The 22499-nt window shown below is 35.4% G+C and overlaps 1 protein-coding gene across 2 annotated transcripts in view; it reads left to right on the top strand.

Annotated features, from left to right (window-relative positions):
• The window catches only part of SELENOF (selenoprotein F), a 37498-nt gene that overhangs the window by 1907 nt on the left and 13092 nt on the right, over positions 1-22499 (top strand). For both annotated transcript variants that reach the window (XM_068540241.1, XM_068540240.1), the window contains exon 2: positions 7123-7290. In XM_068540241.1, the coding sequence (XP_068396342.1) occupies positions 7123-7290 (168 nt within the window). The remainder of the gene's footprint in view (positions 1-7122; positions 7291-22499) is intronic.

The raw sequence follows: 22499 nt of genomic DNA, 5'->3' as shown, positions 1-22499 counted from the left end.
TACATACCTCACATCCAGGTAATTACCAAGTCTTGTTGATTTTACTTCCTAAATATCTCTCAGATTCATCCACTTATTATTAATCCCTCATTTAGGCCACCAACCTCTCTCTCCTTAGACATAACAGCCTCCTAGTTAGCCCTTTAATTATCAGAATCTAAGCAGTTGTTTTTGCCAGCTTCCCAATTGCCCAAGCCAGAAATTATTCATTTTAAATTCTTTCCTTTCACTCTCTGACCCCAGTTAGTCATTAAACCCTTAAAAATCTCCAAGCCAGTTCATTTAATTTTACCTCCACAAGTAGTACCTAAATTCAGGCCCCATCTTTGCTTGCCTGGGATTGCCACAACAGCTTCTGTAACTGGTCTCCTGATCTCATTTTCCCCCATTTCCTAATTCAGTCTCTGCAGTGCATCCAAGTCATCTTTCTCAAACTTAGGTCGGTCATTGTTAAAACTCCTCAATGGCTCTCAGTTGCTTTAAAGGTGAAGTCTATCTTCAGTGTGCCTTAACAGGGCCTCTTTGACCTAATACTTACTTGTTTGTCTCTCCAGGCTTAATTCCCAGCATTTACCTCTACTGGGAGAGCAAAATGGTAGAGGTGGAAAATTGGGGTCATTTTAGTACCTCTCACATACCATGTTTTCTCTCACCAGACCTAAAGTAAGGTGTTTAGATAAAATGCAAGGCTTAACTTACATCCCATTTCCAGATTTGCAAAGTCTGATATACCCTCTCCCTTACATATTCTGTCGTCATACATTATGCTGTATTACAGATTCACAACTGCACCAAAGCTCTGTGTGTGGTTTGTATCCCTCCATTCCCATGCCGAGTGTAGCCAAAGAGAATACAGGGGCCACTTTTCTTTTATATATCTTTTTATTGTGCCTCACGTGTACATTTAAATCCCTCAGATGTTTGAAAGGCCTTCTAGTTCATTAGTGTTTGTTCCTTGCTATCAAAGTCATTTAGATATCTGTAGTAGGTTGTGTAGAACAGTGATGAACCCCACCCACTCCAACAAACACATAATGACTGAAAATATTTAGAAAGGGAGGTCTGAGCAATTCATCTTTCTGTTGAACTGTTTTAACTTCTCTAAAGCTTACTCCTGTCTCTTTCTTCTGTAATGACTAGTGTTTTTAAGAAAAGAAGGCAATAAAATCTTGAAAATGAAAAGAGAAGTACAGAGGACTGTTGGAAAACTCTTAAGAAATTAGAAAAACTGCATTTCACAGTTAGCCTGAGGGGGAAGAAAGGCCAGGTGGAATAAGTAGCTGGCAGTAATAAAAATAAGTCAAAGCTTTGGAACCTGACAAATGAATAAAAAGGGAATGAAGGAAGACTTTCTTGGTGCCCTGAGGTTGAGCTACTGGTATCGGCAGAAGACTTAGCTCCTACTTTGTTAATTCACACCTCTGAGTCCTCAGACTAGACAGGTTGAGCTTTTATTACTGTCTGTGCCTCTGAATAGCTCTAATTAAAGTTAGTAGCAACACACAGTTATCAATATTCCAATGAGGTGACAACGGGGAGGATATAAAATGATTTAATTGAAAATACATTCTGAGTATGCTTAAGCATTAGAAAAAACTATTTTCGTATAGCCTAAGGGAGCTGTTTTCTAGAGTGTCCCAGAACTAAGTGATACTCAATTCTTCATTCAGCTCATACATATTACTTCTTTCAGAAAGACACTGTAGGGATTTCCCTGGTGGCGCAGTGGTTAAGAATCCACCTGCCAATGCAGGGGACACGGGTTCAATCCCTGGTCCGGGAAGATGCCACATGCCACGGAACAACTAAGCCCGTGCACCACAACTCCTGAGCCTGCACTCTAGAGCCCGCGAGCCACAACTACTGAAGCCCATGCGCATAGAGCCCATGCTCCACAACAAGAGAGGCCACCGCAATGAGAATCCCACGCACTGTGATGAAGAGTAGCCCCTACTCACCGCAACTAGAGAAAGCCTGCGTGTAGCAACGAAGACTCAATGCAGCCAAAAATAAATAAATTAATTTAAAAAGAAAGGCACTGTACTGGAAGCAGTATAAAATGATTTTATGTATTATTGATTCTGAGACACCACACCCCATCCCCTACGCCTACCCCCTTTTCTTCACAAGTTAACATCTGGATTGGTCTTATTTCAATGGATGGCACAAGTGTCAGCATTTTTGTTATTTTTAATGGTACATACAATAATGGTGCATCATGGATTCTGTGAAAGGTGGTAGTTAATAACAGTGGTTAAGGGTTTTGAGGGCAGGCCAGGATTAGAATCTTGATGCTGCCATCTAATGTTCATTGTATTGTCTTAAGATAGATTACCTCAACTGTCCTAAGCCTCTGTTTCCTCCTCTATAAAATGAGGACAATACCCCTTTCATTGGGGGATAAGATTAAATAGAATAATGATGTAAAGTGTTTAACAGAGTATCTGGTGCTTTGTAAGAGCTTGCCATAAAGGCTGTGTTTCTGGTATTTGTTTTCATGGGGTTCGTCTGTAAACCCATGTATTTTGTCTCAGATTTAAAATCCATTCAGAATTATTACATGAGAAACCTATGAGTTTTCTGAGTAAAGACCGGTTAAGAGACAGCTAATCATGTGAATGTATAAGTGTAATAAAATGTATAGCTATACCAGGCTTTTGCCTGAAAAGGTGATGTTACATTATAGTTATTACAGCTTCCCAGCCAACAACCCTTATATTTATAAAGAACTCAGTAATATCAGAAAAATAAATCAGTGATTAATGCAAAGGAGTCTCTTAGCCTGTCAATCCTACTTTGAATTGGAGAAGTCATAAACTGTTAAGTGGTTATCCCAATCAGGGTTATCCCACCCAGTCCTTAAAATCTATGTCTTTCTTAGAAGGGTGGCTAATTATTTTAAAATTTAGGAGAATTTCCTGGCGGTCTAGTGGTTAGGACTCCAGGCTTTCACTGCTGAGGGCGCGGGTGCAGTCCCTGGTCGGGTAACTAAGATCCCACAAACCACATGGTGTGGCAAAAAATAATAATAAAACAACAATAAAATTTAATATTTGGCCTTACTGTGCACATTTAAATGCTGTTCATTACTTTTTGGTAATAAAAAGGTGGGTGGGCATAATTTATAATTTTGAACTTTTCCATATTATTTAGAATTTGGTACTTACCTATGAAGTGCTTAAAAATATGTTCCGATGTTCTTAGATTCAAAGCCTTAAGTCTGCAAAACCAATGATATAAGAGAAAAAAGTAGTTCACTCATGGAACTCAAGATACATTCTAGGGCTTCCCTGGTGGCGCAATGGATAAGAATCCGCCTGCCAATGCAGGGGACATGGGTTCAATCCCTGGTCTGGGAAGATCCTACATGCTGCGGAGCAACTAAGCCCGTGCTCCACAACTACTGAGCCTGCGCTCTAGAGACCGTGAGCCACAACTACTGAAGCCTGCGTGCCTAGAGCCCGTGCTCCGCAACAAGAGAAGCCACGACAATGAGAAGCCTGCGCACCGCAAGGAAGAGTAGCCCCCGCTCACTGCAGCTAGAGAAAGCCGGCGCACAGCAACGAAGACCCAACACAGCCAAAGATTAAAAAAACAAATAAATAAATAAATTTATTTTAAAAAATTTAAAAGATACATTATATCTCCCCTACGCTTATCTCTAGCCCATGTCTAATATAATGACTTAAAAATAAGTCGTGTTTTGTAGTTTTTAAGTGTGCTTTCACAGTGGAAGGTGGGAATAATTCTAAAATTTATTAAGTACTCACTGTGTACTGGGCAGGATACAAGATGCTTTCTGTACTTTTTCTCCTTTAATTCCCAAAACTTTGTGAAGTAAGTGGTAATTATTCGTTTTCAGAAATTAAGAAGTAAGGTTGCTCTGTGCTGATATTTGAATCAAGTTGTCATCAGACTCAAATACATGTTTTGCATGTTCATGCTACCTGTCAGTAGGTGCTCAGTAAATGCCAGAATAAAACCAAGTATTATGATCCCATGATTATTCATTTGAGATTCTTGTTTTATAAAACATGCTTTGGTAACAATTTCTTATGTTTGTTAAGCAGTTCACAGTTTCAAAGTTAATTCATTTTTATCGCCTGTTTTAGTTACCATGGCTACAAAACAAATCACCCTAAAATTTAGTGGTGTAAAACCATTGTTTATTTTGCTTTCAAATTTCTATGGGTCAGCAATTCAGACAGGGCACAGCAGGATGGCTGTGTGTTCCATGGTGTCTCAGACCTCCGCCTGAGACTGAAAGACTAAAATGTGAAGGCTTTTTACTCACATGTCTAGTAGTTGATGCTGGTTGTCAGCTGGAGGCCTCAGGTGCTCTGAGGGCCTCTCTCTACATTCTCTCTGTAGTTTAGGCTGCCTTACAGCATGGTGGCTAAATTCCAAAGTCAAGTATTATAGAGAGACAGATAACAGCACCTGCAGGCACTAGCCAAGCAGAGATTGTTTCCTTTTTTATGACCTACCCTCAGAAATCATGTAGTATCACTTCCTTGACACTGTGTTGGTCCGAACAGTCACAAGCCCCTGCCCAGGTTGAAGGGGAGGGAACATAGACTCCCACTCCTCAGTGGAGGACTGCCAGTCACACGTGGGATGATGTGTATACATTGGTGTGGCTGTCTTTGGAAAAATAGAAATTAACCTGTGAAATTGATTAAGCAGATCACTTTACTAGTAAATAAATTACTCAGCGTGCTAGTATAGTAGCAAGAGTCTTAAGTCCCTCCCACTAGACTGGGATACTTGATCTATTTTGATATATTATGATATACAGTCCACATTATTACTGAGATAAGGTAAAAGATATATGTATATGGTATCAAATTAGGATGTTGACTTACTGTTAGGTCAATGGGATGATCAGCATTTTGGAAGAGTATGCCAGCAGTACTTAAATTTTTTCACATTGGGATATGCCATTGGGTTTTAATCTGCATGATTAGTCAGCTGGTGGGCCAAATCCAGCAAGCCTTGTTTTTGTAAATAAAGTGTTATTGGAACACAGACACCCATTCATTTATTATTATCTGTGACTGCTTTTGTGCTGCAGTAGCTGAGTTGAGTAGTTCCAACAGAAACTATATAGCCACCCAAGCCTGACATAATTACTACGGGGCCCTTTACATAAAATTTGCAGACCCTTGGTCTAGAAGATCAACCAGTCACAGTCAAACCATCTGAAATTCCCCCTACTTGAGGCTGTGGTTTTGACCAATTCATTTGCTTAATACACAGGAGAATTAGCACAGGTGCTGGAAATACAGAGAAATAACTTAATGCTTGCCCTTGAAAGAGTTCACAGTATTACCGGGGAATCAGACAATCCTAGATTTACATAGTACAGTGTCATGAGTGGTGCTGCTTTACAGCTGTGCATAAATTTCGTTCTCAGAAAAGACAAGGCTAAATACTGGGATCTGATTTTTTTCAGAGAAGGCTTCCTAAGAAGACTGATACACCAGTTGGGTTCTCAGAAATAAGTAGAATTTAACAAGGTGGAAAAGTGTAAAAGAGCCTTAGAGTAGAAAAGTATGAGCAAATGTACATTTGAGTAGGGGTTTTATATTCTCAGGTACTATAGGAATTCATTATAGCTGAAAAGTAGAATGGGATTGGAGACGTAATGAGAGATAGGACTAGCTGACCATTTAATCCACTGAGGCAGGAAAAGATTCGAGAGCTCTTTAAGAGACAGAATTGTCAAAACTTGTTTTTTAACAAACAAGTTGATTGATTGTAAGAACGGTGAAGAGTGTGGAGTCTAGGATGAACTGACCGGGGCAACTAGGTGGTCAGGGAAAATGGTGTCATTTTGCCAAGATACTGAATACATTGGAAGGAATAGATTTAAGGAGAAAAGATGTTTCACTGTTGGAGAGTTTGAATTTGCAGTGCCTGTACAACATCTAAATGAGATCTCAGGTAGGCTGTTGGCTTTGGAAACTTGACACTTAAAAAGACTTGGGAGTTTTCAATAAATGAGTATTTGAAGCCATGGAAAAGATGCAATTCTCTATGGAAAGTATGCAAAGCAAAGCGAGAGCCAAGAATAGAAATGGGAAACAACAGCATTTAAGAGATGCATAGCAGAAGAAGGAGAGGGAAAGCCATGGAAGAAGCAGCTGGAGCAGAAAAGTTTTGAATGCCATTGCATTTAGTGATTTTTGGCAAGTTTAGCTGAGTGGTGTGGTGGGATCAGAAACCAGACTGTAGTAACAATTCAGAAATAACAATGTGGGGAGAGCAGTTAGAACTATGGGTCTTGGGTACACTGAAGATATGAGTTATCAATGAAATTAAATCCCTGTGGAGATGGCAGAAGACAGAAGTTAAAGCAGAGGTACAGGGATTGACCTTAGACAGATGTAGATATACCACACTCACTGAGACATGAGAGAAGAATGGATAAAGGAAGAGAATAGTTTTGGAAACCTGCTTTTGCCAGTCATTCTATTTGGTTACTTTACATAAGTCATTTCATTTAATCTTTACTGCAGTCTATTTTATGTGGGAAGTTTCTTGCTTTATCAGTGAGGAAATTAAAACTCAGGGAGGTTATCTTGCCCAGGGTCACACATCTGGTAAGTGGTGGAACTGGCACCTAAACCCCAAAGTTTTATTTTTGATGTGCTCCCGCTCTCCCCCACTTCATCCCTTTCTGTACCCTTCCCCTGCTAGATGTGAATGAAGATGAGTTTGTAGGGTGTAGTAGGGACCTAGAAGTTAATGTTACTCCATACATCATATGAACAGGTGCTAAGGTCTTAAAATGAAATGGAAATTCATTTTTCTTCAAAAAATATGTAATATATATATCATAAAGAAATAATATATGATCTTTTTTGTTAATCCATGTTTTAGCCAAGCTGCAATATGACAAATTTTTAAGAAAAAAATTTGTTGGGAATGTGGGAAGAACCAAAGACTCATATAAAGTTATAAAGTATAAAAATAATTAAGAATTTGTCTCCAAATGAGGCATTTCACTAACTGTCTTTAGTGTGTTAGATTTTGACAACCCTAGTTTCTCCTTTTTTGGAAGCTTTGTACTGTAAACATGAAGTTAAGGGGGTTTTTTTCCTCATTTTTTGTTTTCAGGTCTCTGCGTTCGGGGCAGAGTTTTCATCAGAGTCTTGCAGAGAGTTAGGCTTCTCCAGCAACTTGCTCTGCAGCTCCTGTGATCTACTTGGACAGTTCAACCTTCTTCAACTGGATCCTGACTGTAGAGGATGCTGTCAGGAAGAAGCACAATTTGAAACCAAAAAGGTATTGTTTTCTAGTATCTCTCTTCCATTATGTGGTTTAGTTGAGATAAGGTAAAATGTTAAATTGCTTAATCAACTTAAATATAAAGAAGTCTTTAGCTTTTACATTTTGTAGTTTTAGAAACTCAACTGATTTCTTGCAGACCCATTAGATCAATCAAAGCAAATAGAGAGGAAAAGTATGGTTACAGATTGATATACCATCCTACCATGGTTGTCCAGCAGAAGGGAAGCAGAATTACTATAGCATGCCTAGATTGTAAATCTATCCAGTCTTCCTAACTTCTGGCCACATAAAGCCAAATAATAATTAATTAGATGCTTTTATTCATTTGTAATAAGAACCCAGTCTTATAATGAAATTTGAGATGAAAGTAAAGCACCTATTACCTGGCACATAATTGTCAATGATAAATTATAACTTTTAATCTGGTTAACAAAGAATATGATCTGTTACAATTTGCACATCTATAACTAATGTTTCCTGATACCTAATCTCACCTTTAACACCTGAAAACAGCCAAGAATAGGTAGTTCTAACAATCCAATAAAATCTGCTACTGTTTTACCCACTGTTCAAATTAATAGTAAACTTGCTCAATTTTTACATCTTTTCATTAAACCCTTAGACTTCTTTAATTTATAAAGTAGACTGAAAAGGTCATTTATATCATCCAAATAAAGCTGAATTAATGAGGTCCCTGTGTTTGAGAAAAAGAAAATATTAGCATCTCTCTGCTTTGTTTTCTTTTAATATTCTCTTTCAGTTGTACTTACTGAATCCTGTTTGAGCCATTATGGTTTGTAAAGCTTTCAAACAGTAATTGTATCTTATTTTTAGGTAGTAAAGGTTTACTTCTAACACTGAGTACAGTTTTCTAGTTCTGTAAGAAAAACAAGCCGACAAGCTTTCACCATGTTAGTGTTCAACCAGAATTTACACTTGATTTCTCAGTTGTAAACCTGAAATTCCTGTGTCCCACAAATGGCTTCCAAGTCTTCCATGTTTTTCATTTTCTTGGTTCACATATACCAATGATATATTTTAATGTTTAGAAGATTTCCATACATATAAGTTAGTCTTTATTGCAAGTAAATAAAATCTAAACAAGTTTTTAAAACTTGATTTTAAATAGATTTAAGACCTAGGACCTAACTAGTTTAGTAGAACCCTTCCCTCTTGTTTCTTGTTTTGTTTTATCAATGACATATTCACATGGGACAAATTGCTGAAGTGTGATTCATCCTCTCATCTTTAAGCTATTATTCTATGGTCTGTACAGCTACTCAGCTAACAATGATTATTTGTGAGACACCAAACTTACAAGGATTGAATAACAAGGGGTGTTTTATAATAAATAATCTTTATCACACACCCGCTTTGTAATTAAGGGTAAGTTGAGAAAGTCTACCCTTTGACTGATATCAAATGTGCCTAAACTGTAAACCAAGTGCATATAAAAGCTTTTACTAATTTCCCCTTTAGTAATTATTTATAATATTACCAGTTTTATGGTATAATTTTTTTGTTTTTTTACCATGCTGTGTAGCGTGAGGGATCTTAGTTCCCCAACCAGGGATGGAACCCGAGCCCCCTGCAGTGGAAGCACGGAGTCTTAACCAATGGACCGCCAGGGAAGTCCCTGTGGTATAATTTTAGTGGAACCAAACTTCAGTCACACACTTTGCAAATTCATTATATTCCTGTTCAGTTTTCATTATCAACTGAGCTATGTGTTGCTTCTTCAGCAATAATAGTAGGCAAGTAGTCCACCATTTAATATATGCCTAACTAATTACAAACTGAAATGATTATTATATCTAAGTGCAAGTGAGCCTGTATCCTAATATACCTTTTATACTGTACCCATTGTTTTTTTCTTAAGTCCTTGCCCGTAATCTGTAAGATGTACTTCTCATTAAGCATTTGCTAGCACAGTGTTGTACAAAATAAATGAATGGGTTTTTTTAATAAGCCTAGTGGAACTAGAACACTTAAAATAGTACTGAAAATATAAAAGTAAGGCATGTCGGGCAAAAGCCTCCATTTAGATGCAAAATGCATTCAAGTATAGAAGTGGTACTTGATTTAATCTGTACAGTATTGCTCTCTGGATTATTGGTACATAATTATAGGTAACAGTATATATAATAGTTTTTCTGTCTCATTCAACTCTGGCTTAAGGCTTAATTTTGAAATTATAGTTTAATTTAGTCCTACTTTAATGAAAGTAAAAATATGCAGTATGTAGACTAGTGCCTTACATCAAAAATATTAAAAATACTTAAACATGGTCGTGTGTGTGTGTAAATCATTGGGAATATAAATTCTTTAGAAGAGAAAAATTGTAGTTTATATGCAGGAATGTTTTGGCAATTTATAATAAAGAAATGTTACCTGAATACTCATTTTAGTTCTTGCTTAGCTGCATGCTTTATAGGTCTGTCCAGGGATGAGGCTAATCATTTTTCGAATGTTTACTCATTCAACAGGCTGAATTTAGCCTTTGATAGGCAGAAGCATAAAATTGGCTGTTTAAAAAAAAAAAAAAAACCTTATTCATAATAAATGCAGAAAATGTCTTCAAAATCCCTTATTCTGCAAATAGATATTCCTTTATTCTTTTTATTTGGTCTTATTTCTCTCCCCCCACCCCCCATTTTGATCATAAAGGACCTAAGTAAGCATCACAAATACTACCTAGAAGGAGATTTTTTTGTAAGCTATTTTACTACTGTTTTAACTAGTTTTGCTCATAAATACATACCTAGGTACAGTTTACAAACAGTAGTAAGGATGTTGACTGGATTATGAGGAGCGAACTAATTTGTAGCTTAAAGTAAAAAAAGGTAAACTAATGAAAGAAAAAAATATTTAATTGTTGGTGCTATTAATATTTACTAAGTAGGATAAGTGACTTCAGCTTTTTATATATAGAATCTTAAGATGGAATGGGAGGGACCATTCTTCTTTTCACTACTGACTGACTTTTTCCTTGTGGTGGGAAAACATAGTATTGATAACAGCCAGTTCCTGAGTCTTCTATCTTATAGCTTTTCCCACCAGAAAAGGACTAATTCTTCCCCATTTACAATTTTGAAGTATTTTAGATGAGGATTGTTACTAGCTCAAGTTGGGTCACTAACCAGTTATTAGCTAGGATTATGGAATAATGTAAGAACCTTTAGCTGCCACACTAGCTATGTGGAAAGTTGCACTAGGGAGTAGGTGGATGAAGCAGCTCTTAGGTAAAGAACAGGCTATTTTTTTTTTCCTCAATTACTAGAGTAAATCACTTCTCCTTGAGCCATTTTAAAGATTTAGCTCAAGTGTCCCCTATTCTGGGAAGTCTTCCCCAATTTCTCCTCCTTACCCACTACCCTTGGCCCTTCCAAGTTATGTTAGCTACACCTCTGTATTCCCAAAGCACTTGAGGATACCCTTGATTTGCACTTACCGCCACTATATTGTATCTGTTGTTTGGCTTTTTTTCTCTCCCAATGTTTTATGCTCTTTGAAGTCTGGAACTATGTTTTATGTTTCTGAATCCCCAGCCTTTAGCTTACAGTATTTCATAAGTTTTTGTCCTTGAATAAGGCTGTTTTTACTAAGAACAAGTTAAAAAAGGTCATTTTTTTAAAAAATTATGTTGAAAATATACTTGATCTTTGTAGATGCTTGTTAAACACCTTTTTCATGTATTTCACTTATATATCCTAAATATAAAAAATAAGAAAGTTTGTCTTCATGATGTCAGTCATCTATTAGTAACGCTAATTGTTCATCTAACTATAAATATAGAATTTTCATTTCTGTATTTTATTTATAAGGATACCATAAGCTTCCCAAATCTATCTAAAATAAGAGATGTTAATTATTTAGCACAAATTTTTAGTGTTCCCAGTCTGATCACAAACATTAATAGATACTTTTTCAAGGAGTACATGACCATCCAGTTAAAAGAGTTTCCTGGGATTTTCCTGTGAGAACAAACAATCAAATCATTTTGATTCTGTTAAGAATTTTTTAACTTCTATTTTCTAAGGGTTATAAGATTAAATGTAGTATTTCAATAAATGGGTTATTTTTCTCATATTTTTATAATCTTCCCAGTTCTGTAAATTTGAACTTGATGTTGTCAGCTAGGTGCTTTTTTTTCTGTCTCATTTAAGTTTTCATATCTTAGTGATTTCAGCTTCTTCCAGACATTGTTACTGTAGAACTTTTGTATTTCTCCTTAGTTATATGCCCCTATTTCCTTAGCTAGTACCTGTTCTTTTTAAGATCTTGTAGTCCCAGTGCTTTTTTCTTCTTTCAGATTATTTTTACTTAGTTGGTTTTTAGTACTTTCTATCCTTTTGCGTTCACACCTACTTTATCTCTGAACTACTATTCTGAAAGTTTGGGTAGTTATTACCGAACCAGAGTACCTTTTGGGAGAAAAGAATCCAGTTAGCCGAATTACTCATATATATGAACCAATAAGCAACTTATTTCAACTTAGTTTGCTGTTCATTCAGTCTTGATTGTATTGGGGGGTGGGGGGGGGAGTTTAGAGTAGTGCTTAAGAGCACAGGCTCTGAAACCAAACTACCTAGGTTCAGATCCCCTGCTACTCAAGCTGGTAACTTGGACTAATTACTTATCACTCTGTGCCTGTTTCCTCATTTATAAATTGGGGGTAGTAATAGTTCCTATCTCCTAAGGTGGTTTGAGGATTAAATAAGTTAATATACATACACTGCTTAAAATAGTGCCTGACATATAATAAGTACCAGGTAAGTACTTGGGGCTGGTGGTGATGACAGTAGTAGTAGTAGTAGTATCTGATTTGCTGATGAAGAAAAAACAAGAAAGAAACAGCAAATTTGGAGAACTCAGAGGATAGCATAATAATTATTGCTATTGGAAAAATAGGGTAAAAGAAAATAGATAAGAGATATAACATGAACTATTAGATTTGCCAGTAATAAAAATTTGGAACAAAATTTTCTGTTATTCGACTTTCAAGCCCTTGGATCAGTTGAATCAAGAAGAAATATCTTATGATAAAATAATTAGTAGTATGAAAACTTTGACCATTTGTAATTACTTGCTTATGTACAGCAAAATACAGAAGTAAATTATGTCAAACATAACCCTAGATTTCAACTTTTTGAGTCCTTGGTTGACACATTTTTAATAAGGAGAATACTGCAAATTTGTACTTCAAAAATGTGTAGCATTTTGATCATTTTAAAATGCCATGTGGAAGATTGCATTTGAAGAGAAAAGGTTTTGCTGCTAAAAAATATTCAAAACCATTGATAAAGTGGAGCTCAATTTTTAATATAATACTTAGTAACAGATTTCAAAGGTTTAAGAAAATTTCAAAGAGAAAAACTTAGAAGTGAATTTCTTTTTTAGACTCTACAGATTGAGATTTCTTTTATTTGAATTTTGGAACATCTTGGTCTTATTCACAGAATATCAGTAGAAACCTAGACTGCAGATCACCAAATTATACCATTACTGGTTCTGTAAAATACCTCAACAGTTCAGGTATTTGATAGAAGGATTTTATTTCCCTGAAAAATATTCAGTTTTGTTGTAATAATTACATTGGCTCAGCTTTAAGTGTTTATTTTACCTTGGTTATGTATTAAGTGGTTTACCTATGTTATCTATTTAATCCTCACAACAGCTCTATAAGGTAAATACTATTACCCCTATTTAACAGAAGAGGAAACTAGGGTGTAATCTGCCCGACGTTACCCAGCAAACTGGTTCCAGAACCTGGCTTCATCTCAAGTCTCTCTGACTCCAGAGCCCCAAGTTTTTAAACATCGACACTGTTTTGCCTCTCATCTTGAAAATGTTAATAGTAATACCTACTTCACAGAGTTACTGTAGAAAAATAAATGAGTTAAGCGTAAAACACCAGACAGGCTTTCTGAAGGTCTGCCCCTTTTGCGTTTATAGTTAACAAATTTAATAACACAGTCCCATTACTAGTTTCTGTTTAAAATTACCAAATCTTTACTCCTCAGTTTACCACAGACTTTAATGGCTTCCATTACTTGGTGTTTTTGAAGAATATATTAATGAATTTGGCTTTATTGAAGGCCCAACCAAACATTTAAGTAAGTCACATAGTTTTTCTTATTTCTGATAAAAGAGCATTGAAACATTTTGTTATTTTCAATTTACATGGAAATTCTGTAGCCAGCTTTAGAGTAATTTAAGTCAGCTTAAACAGCATTATGCAAAACAGTGGCAAATTTTAAGCTTTAGCCTATCAAAAGCAGAATGCTACTGGTGTGTAAAACATAGAAGGATGAAATGGAGGTTAAGCTAACTGTGCATGAAATTGTAGTCGCTAAAGAAATTTCACAGTTGCTTAAAATAGCTTCAGTTTTGTAGTGTCGGTAACATCAAATACATGAATTGATTTCTTCAAAGGAAACAAATTTAATTCAACAGATTATTCTAATTATAATATAAAAACATTGTCCAGAAAGAAGCTTTAAAAAAAACCAAATCTGAATAATGTTTGGCAACAGTTCAAATTCAGTGTGAGAATCACTAAGTAAGACTCCTCAGTAGCAACAGTAGTAAATAATGACATAAATATTTACTTAATAATAATAGCTACTGACATTCATTAAGTTCTTATAATATGAAGGTGCTGTTCCAAGACTTTACATGAATTAACTTGTATAATCCTCACAGCAACTCTATGAGGTAACTACCATTATAATCTCCATTTCATAGCTGAGTCTGGGGCATGGAGATCTTGCCTAAAGTCATACAGCTAACAAGTAGCAATAAACATATGTGTCATATATTTGTGTAACAAAAGTTTTAAAGTTTCTTTTGTGCAGTTACTCAGTGGACTGAAAATATTATTTAAATTTATTTTTTATATTTTCTAGATGTGGCATTTCTCTGCCTTTAATATGAAAACTAAATGTAGTCAATTTTTTTAGGTATTTACAGATCAGGATCAGCTTCTATCTAAGCATGTTAAAACATTCTGTCACCTTTGCAGATTGTAATATTTAAAAGGGAAATAAATCCTTAAAGTAATTCATAATCTATCTCCAGGCTGTCTTACAACTGCATTTCCTAGACATACCTACCTCAGAGTCAAAATAAACTTTCTGTTTATATATTGAATATTACTTCTTACTGTAGGCTCTGAGAATGCCAAAATAAGACAATAGTCACTGTCCTGGAGGAGATGAAGAAATAGACATGGAAATTGGACTACTAGAATGCAGTTGGCAGGATATTCTGTTGGGCTAAAGCATAATATCCAATGTTATAGCTGCTAAAAAAATTAGAAATAAAATAAAAGTTGTAAGGAGGAAGGAATCAATAAATCTCTTAAAGTTGGCATAATCATGAACTATAGATAGAACCATATTAATCACTATGGAAGTGACCAGTAGAACTAAAAACAGTTTAAAAGTTATTGAATGAGATAGGAGGCAAAGGAAAATTTTTACTTCTTCTTTTATACCCTTCTGTACTGTTTCCTTTTATTATTTTTCCAGATGCATTGATTTCTTTCAAGGATTCAGTGAGATGTGTGCTGTAAACAAAATATGTGGTATGAAAGCACGTAAAATGAAGGGTATAACCATTTGACAGGCCAGGTAAATATTACCACTTGCTTATGTAGAAGTTGATGCTTATAATAAGTTGGAAAATAATTAGGAGAAGGTCGTCTCCGGCGAAGGAAAAGTAAATGCAAAGATACAGGGTCATCACGAGAGAGATGGCTGTCTAAAATAAATCAGGGGCTTCCCTGGTGGCGCAGTGGTTGAGAATCTGCCTGCCAGTGCAGGGGACACGGGTTCAAGCCCTGGTCTGGGAAGATCCCACATGCTGCGGAGCAACTAGGCCCATGAGCCACAACTACTGAGCCTGCGCGTCTGGAGACTGTGCTCCGCAAGAAGGGAGGCCACGATAGTGAAAGGCCCACGCACCGCGATGAAGAGTGGCCCCCACTTGCCACAACTAGAGAAAGCCCTCGCACAGAAATGAAGACCCAACACAGCCAAAAATAAATAAATAAATAAAGTTTAAAAAAAAAACATTTAAAAAAATAAAATAAAATAAATCAGATAGCTTATTATGAGGACAGATAACGATAGGTAAGTAAATAGGGCCAGTGTGCCTTGATAAGAAGTTTGGACTCTATCCTATAGTCAGGGGACAAAATATAAGGATTATAAATGGTGAATTGACATCAGATTTGTATTTTAATAACTTTTGTTGGTGTTGTGAATGATAGTTGACAGGGCAGAGGGGAATACTGTTGCCAGAAAAAGAACTTAGATTGCCAGTTTCCAGAGGCAAGATACAGGGGCTTAAGCTAACACACTGGTAGTAAACATGGAGAAGGGACAGATCTGAAACAGATTTAGGCAATAAAACTCACAGGATTTATTGACTGACTGGATTGGAATGCGAAAGGGATGAGTGAGGATGCTTTCCAGTGTTCTTATTTGAGAAACGGCTAACCCCAACATAAGTCTACAAAGGACTTCCATCTAACTACAAGGTAGCCCCTTAAGGCGATGGTGGTGGATGGGAAAAGGGACAGCAACAGAGGATAATTTTTAATATAGCATACAACCCTTAGCTCCAAACTGCCTTTTCAGTTTTCTTTTTGAAGAAATAAGTGTTAAGTTTTAATTTAGCAGCCCATGAATTTTATCTGGGTACCATAGTCAATTCTAAAATAGATAGTATACTTGTCAAAGAGTGCACAAAAAATAAAAATGTGTGGAATGACCTAGTTTCTTTTGTTCTAATTTCATATTGTTGCTCTTAATTTTTGTGTACTGTTTAACTTTTGGATTATTATGGCTTTTTTTTGTATCTGTTCTTAAAGTTAAAATATATTAGGTGATTAATTTTAATAGAATAAAATCATTGAGCCAACTCTTGTTTTTTATTTCAGATATTTGTAACCTTTCTTAAAGATAATAATAATTGCCCCTTTTTTTATGACAAACAGTGTTCAGTATTGGAGTGGTAGTGGGAACACTAACACAAAGAATTGAATTCTCTTTTGAAAAGCAGGTTTTCCTGCCATATATGACACTTTCATGTTCATTTTTTGAGGCTGTTGAACGGTTGGATATTGAACTGTATTTTAACAGGATCTCAGTTTTTCAAGTTAACAGGGATATACGTTATAATTTTCAAACATTTAGGAGCAAAAAATACATTGAATTTTTTTTACCGTTTTCTTTACTTACACATGTTACCAGGGGGCTAATTGGTTTTATTTTTAAAACTGCTTACTAAGATAGTCAAACTTAGGGTCATTTTTACCATTCTTTGGATATTTTGGCCTCAGGAAATATAGTGGCATTGTGTCAAGTTATTTCTTTATATTGTGTGATATTCCCTAGGTATTAGTAGGATTGAATACATTGTTCCCAAATGATACCCTGAATTATTCATACCTGTAGCTGAAGTATGTATAGGAATGTGTGTGTGTCTGTATCTGTGGGTGTATTTGTTTCCAGGTGAAAGTCTAATAGTTACAGTCTTAACCTCTTGCTGATGAAATTCTCTTTGTTTTAGGTATATATACAAATTCTACTTCTTATCACAGTATTGAAAGGAGCCTCGTTCGTTTTTTTCCTCAAATTTCATAGTTGAAATGGTCTAATTTAGATTGTGGTGATGTCAGAGAAACATTTTTATTTTATTTTATTTTTGTACATTTTCATTGAGCTTTTTAGTGGAACAGTAATTGTATCTTTATGGAAAGATCCCCCCAGTGTACTCCTACCTTCTTTAGAGCCTAATTTAAATTAAGGTAGATGTTACCTTGCTTGTTTCTAGTTTTCTCAATCTCAAGTCAGACACGAGATTCAAAGAATAGCAGTTTAATAGTGTAGTAGAATAAGTTTTAAACTTAGGGATCTTCCTTGGGCACAGTCGTTGTTTTATATTTTTTCAGAGTTTGGTAGAAGGTACCTAAAAATGAATAGTTTAATCTCAGGGGTATAATATTAGAGCATTATATACCAGCTTGGTTTGCTAAAATTGTAAAACCCAACTTATTTCCCTATTCCTCCGTATTCATTCATCGTTCCTATGCAAGAATGCCATCAGTCAGTGTGTGTATGAAAATGGTAATAAATACACTATTTGCCTTATACACTTAAGGTGACAAACTAAAATCTTGACAAAAGCTTACTGTAAGATCGCAAACTATTTAGTATCCTGGTTATTTGTCCATGTGTAATTGTAGCTTTTTGTTTCTATCACTACAGGCACTTTAAAAAAAAAATCACAAAATACAGGAATGACCTTGATAAATAATGAATTAAAATTTAAAACATCAGCAGATCACTAGACATAGTTTTAGTTGGAAACATTTTCCTTGAGAATTAACTGACTAAATTTTGCTAAAAAAAAAGAGCTTCTGCATGATACGTTGATATTTTTCCTCTACCAGATGTATGTGAAAGGAGTAAAGTTGACTTTAAGAAATTACACTGGATATAATTAATGTTTAAAGAGTGGCTCACATATACTTGAATGTATCATAATAGGTTTTCATTTAAGATCTCTAAATAATACCTAGCTTTCATCATGTTATAGCCATACTTACTTATTTTTAAATTCCTACATTTTATTTAAGAGCAAGCCTTCAGAAGACCTATAAAATAGTTACTCCTCAGATCTGAATTCGTTCAGCAGTCAAAATTTTTCCTTTTGTTCACCTAACATTAGATCATTTTCATCATATTGCTACTTAATATTCAAAGTTTTTTCAGTTTTTTTCTAAAGTTTTGCTTTAAATAAAAGAGGATTTCAAAAATAAGAATGTATGACTGTAAGCGATACTTCATATGAGAAGAAAAACAGTATTGCAGCATTTGTCTTGCTCTGGTCAGTGTTTACTTGGTTTACCTTTTAGAATTAATTTGGTTAGTCTCTTGAGCAAAAGCCTACTGTTTGATTGTTTTGTAATTTTTGCCTCATTAATAGTTGAGTATAGTCCAAGGCATCGCTGGCTGCCCTTTACAATCACTTGGGTAGCTTTAAAAGTAGTAATATTAATTAAAATACTGATGCCTAGATCTCAACCCAACTATCCTGATTTACTTGGACTGGGGTGGGTTCCAGGGATCAGTAATTTTCAGAATGTTCTCAGGTAATCCAGGTATACAGTAAGGGTTGAAAACACTGCTCTAAGGTCATTTGAATTTGAAAGCTTGAGAAATTTTGAAGTGGCTATTCTAATAACAGAGGAACAATGAATGATAGCCCTGAATAGGCTATCAGGGCTACCTAAAGCTCTGTGAAAATGGGTGCACACCTTAAACATAACCAATAGTGTGAAAGAAAATATTATAATATTCACTATTCTTACTTACTGAGCATCTAAAGAATCCAGGCTTTTTGCATGTTTTTGTCTTTTTTTTTTTTTTAACTCCTTTTAGCAACTCTGGAAGGTAGGGAATATTTCTTGTTCAGACAGTAAACTGAAGCTCAAAGAGAATGACTTGCTGCCTGTAAGTCACAGAACCAGAATTGGACCCGCATACACATTTGGTTTTATAACTTAAGCTCTTTTCACTGTACCTTAAAAGATAAACTGAGGTATATGAACATTTTTAATAGTTTGAGCAAAAATCAATTCAAATTGCGTAACACCAAACTAGAAGTGGTCAGGAGCGCCCCACCAACAGGAATTAGGGACAAAACTTATGGAGAAGATGCAGAAACAAAGCAAGAAAATTTTTTGATTGGCTATAGCTTAAGTGGTTGCCTTTTTTGGGAAAGCCTAGTTGGCTGTTTGTGATTGTTTATTTTAGGTTTTATTTCTTAACTTTGAACCATTTATAGGCTTAGGTTTGGGTTTGGTTATATAGGCTGCTAATGCCCTAGAACCACCTCAGTGTGATGGCCTCCTTGTTTAATATAACAATTCCATGCTGTATGAAAATTTGATATTTAGTTTGACTTAGTTTAAATAATTAGTTATTTCAAGGTTTTCTTACTGTCATGTTTCTTCAGAGCCGTGGATGTCATCACCAACAAAAATATATTAAGTGCTCAATATTGGAAAGTAGTAGAATATTTCTGACTTGGACCAGGTTTACAGATTTGTTGTGATGGTGGTGGTATGATGGTGGCAGTAAAAGTTAACAAATGCAACACCTTAAAAAAATTCTTTAGAAAATTTACATAACTCACATGTGTTGCCATTGTTTGGTGTTATAAATTAACTTATCTAGGAATCTAGCTATCTGGTAGAAAACAGCATAGACCAATTTTTTTGTCTTGCTGTTAATCTGATCCATGTTATAGCAACATAGTTAGACTTATAGCAAAGTTATCACCACAAAATAAAGGTTTTGGCCTTTTTCTATATGGGAAAACCTCATTATAAGCCTTACTAAAATTTTATAACAAGAGGTTGGTCAGGTGGGAAAAAATCATTATATTCCAAAAGTAAATTATCAGGGAAGTCTTTCAACAATGAAGGGAGTACATTGTCCCCAAATATTAGGAAAATATATGAATTGTACAGAATTTAATATTAAGATAGGTATAAATAATAATCTTGGTAATGCTTAAAATGTATTTTTTTAATTGCAAAAAAATTAGCTAACTACAAAGCTGAAATTTATTTTAAGAATAATAAATTAAAAATCACTTATTTTTAAATGAGAGCGAAATTAGCATATTCAAAAACCCTGTTACAAATAAGGTAAATTAGTTATAGAGCTGAAGTAGTTAGATATTTCTACTTCCCACCCAGAGGACACTATGAGAAGTTTAGGAAAACTAGCAGTAATGAGTAATATGGAAATAGGTGTGAATTCCCAAGGGGCAAATTCAGTTTTGTGCATCATTTTCATATTTTTCTAAAGGTATCTGTATATTTCCATTTAAATTATTTTGGGCTAGTATAATATGATCCTAATGGAATAGTGCCTAGAGTTAGATTGTCTATACAAATAAGACTTCTCTAATGCATATAGAAAAGAGGCCTACCAACTTGGGATCAAAAATATAAGCTTGCTATATAAACGTTATATAACTTGTTGCTGCTTTGATTTTTCTTCTTTTGTTATTTTTCCACAAATGTTTGAAGGTCAGCATTTTTGTATGCCAGTGATGTTACTTTAAAAAGTAAAAATGCTAAAGGTGAAATTCAAGGAAATTTCAAGTTTTAACCTTTTTTAATCCTTTCATACTTCATGCCCTTGATAAATTCTAAGTAACATATATTTCCTTGTGTATGAATGTATGTGTTGCCAAAGATGCTTATGATTACTTTATAAGGCATTGAAAATTTACCACAATTTGTAGTTAATTTACCATATTTTTTCACCACGAAAAACAAATGTTTTCCTATGAACACTACAAATCATAAATAAAATGCCAAGCTAGCATCACAAATTAATGCTTTTAGAATTTGACTTTAATAATGTTAGGCAGCTTTGAGTTAAATTTTCTTTTTGTTTACCCTGGACTGGAACTAAGCATAATCTACAAAGTATGTGAAAGGAACTTGAAATATTTTTAAAGTTACACGATGAAAAAAGTCATTTAATTCCGTTAAATGAACAGTTCTGTCCATTCAGCACACACATATTGAACAACAGCTTTGTGTCCAGTTCTGGGGGGAATTACAAGACGTTTACTAGGAAAGTCCCTAAAAGAGAGTAGGAGGTCAACAAAAATTTTCCTTGAGGAGCTCATATCTGAGCTGCCTATTCATTAAAGAATAGGTTTCTAATATTTTTAATTAACGTGTTTTGTGGTGCAGAGAATGGGTTACAAGTGTGCTAGGATACTGAATCCTTCAGTCCTTGGGACAATCAAATGGAGACTGGGGTGAGCAGGGGCCCCCAGGCTAGTCATCTCCAGTTATAAGCAGCCACCTCCTTTTACCCCAGTGCTCCAAACAATTATTACCGTTTTCAATGTGTCATGATATGAAGAATTTTGGGAAACAGTGGTGTAGAGAAATGCCATCGTATTTCCAGGTAATGGAATCTCCACTTAGAGTTTCCAAGGGATCATAAACTTGGAAATAAAAGATAAATCTAATAACCAAATTTTAATATGGCCTTATATTTTTTATATTCTTAATTCTAGTAAAATATACATACAATTAAATATTTTAACTGTTTTTGAGTGTTCAATTCAGTGACATTAAATACATTCACATTGTTGTCCAACCTTCATCACCATCTATCTCCAGAACTTTTTCATCTTCCCAAGCTGAAACACAGTTATTAAACAATAACTCCCCACTCCTCGCCCCCCAGTCCCTGACAAACACCATTCTACTTTCTTTTTTTTTTTTTTTTTTTAATAAATTTATTTATTTATTAACTTTTTGGCTGCGGTGAGTCTTCGTTGCTGTGTGCGGGCTTTCTCTAGTTGCAGTGAGCGGGGGCTACGCTTGGTTGCGGTGCGTGGGCTTCTTATCGCGGTGGCTTCTCTTGTTGCAGAGCACGGGCTCTAGGCTCACGGGCTTCAGTAGTTGCAGCACGCGGGCTCAGTAGTTGTGGCTCGCGGGCTCTAGAGTGCAGGCTCAGTAGTTGTGGCACACGGGCTTAGTTGCTCCGTGGCATGTGGTATCTTCCCGGACCAGGGCTCGAACCCGTGTCTCCTGCATTGGCAGGCGGATTCTTAACCACTGTGCCACAAGGGAAGTCCCCATTCTACTTTCTGTCTCTGAATTTGACTGCTCCAAGTACCTCATATAAGTGGAATCAAAAAGTATTTATCCTTTTGTGGCTGCCTTATTTCTCAGCATAATGTTTTCAAGGGTCATCCTTGTTATAGCATGTGTCATAATTTCCTTCCTTTTTAAGGTTGAATAATACTATTCCATTGTATGTATATACCACATTTTGTTTAGCCATTCATCTGTCAATAGACATTTGGGTTGCTTCCACCTTCTGGCTATTGGGAATAATAATTGGTATATGAATAACTATCCCAGTCCCTGCTTTCAGTTCTTTTGGGCATATACCTAGAAGTGGAATTGCTGGATCATATAATTCTATTTTTAATTTTTTAAGGAACCACCATTCTGTTTTCCATAGTGGCTGCACTGCTTTACATTTCCAACAGCAGTGCACAAGGATTCAATTTTCTCTACATCCTAGCCAACCACTTGTTGTTTTCTGTTTTTTTGATAACAGCCTCTAATGAGTGTGAAGTAG

Source organism: Eschrichtius robustus, chromosome 3 (genome assembly GCF_028021215.1).
Source record: "Eschrichtius robustus isolate mEscRob2 chromosome 3, mEscRob2.pri, whole genome shotgun sequence".
NCBI lineage: Eukaryota > Metazoa > Chordata > Mammalia > Artiodactyla > Eschrichtiidae > Eschrichtius > Eschrichtius robustus.
Note: the sequence above shows the minus strand (reverse complement) of the source record. Positions and strands in the feature narration are given on the sequence as shown.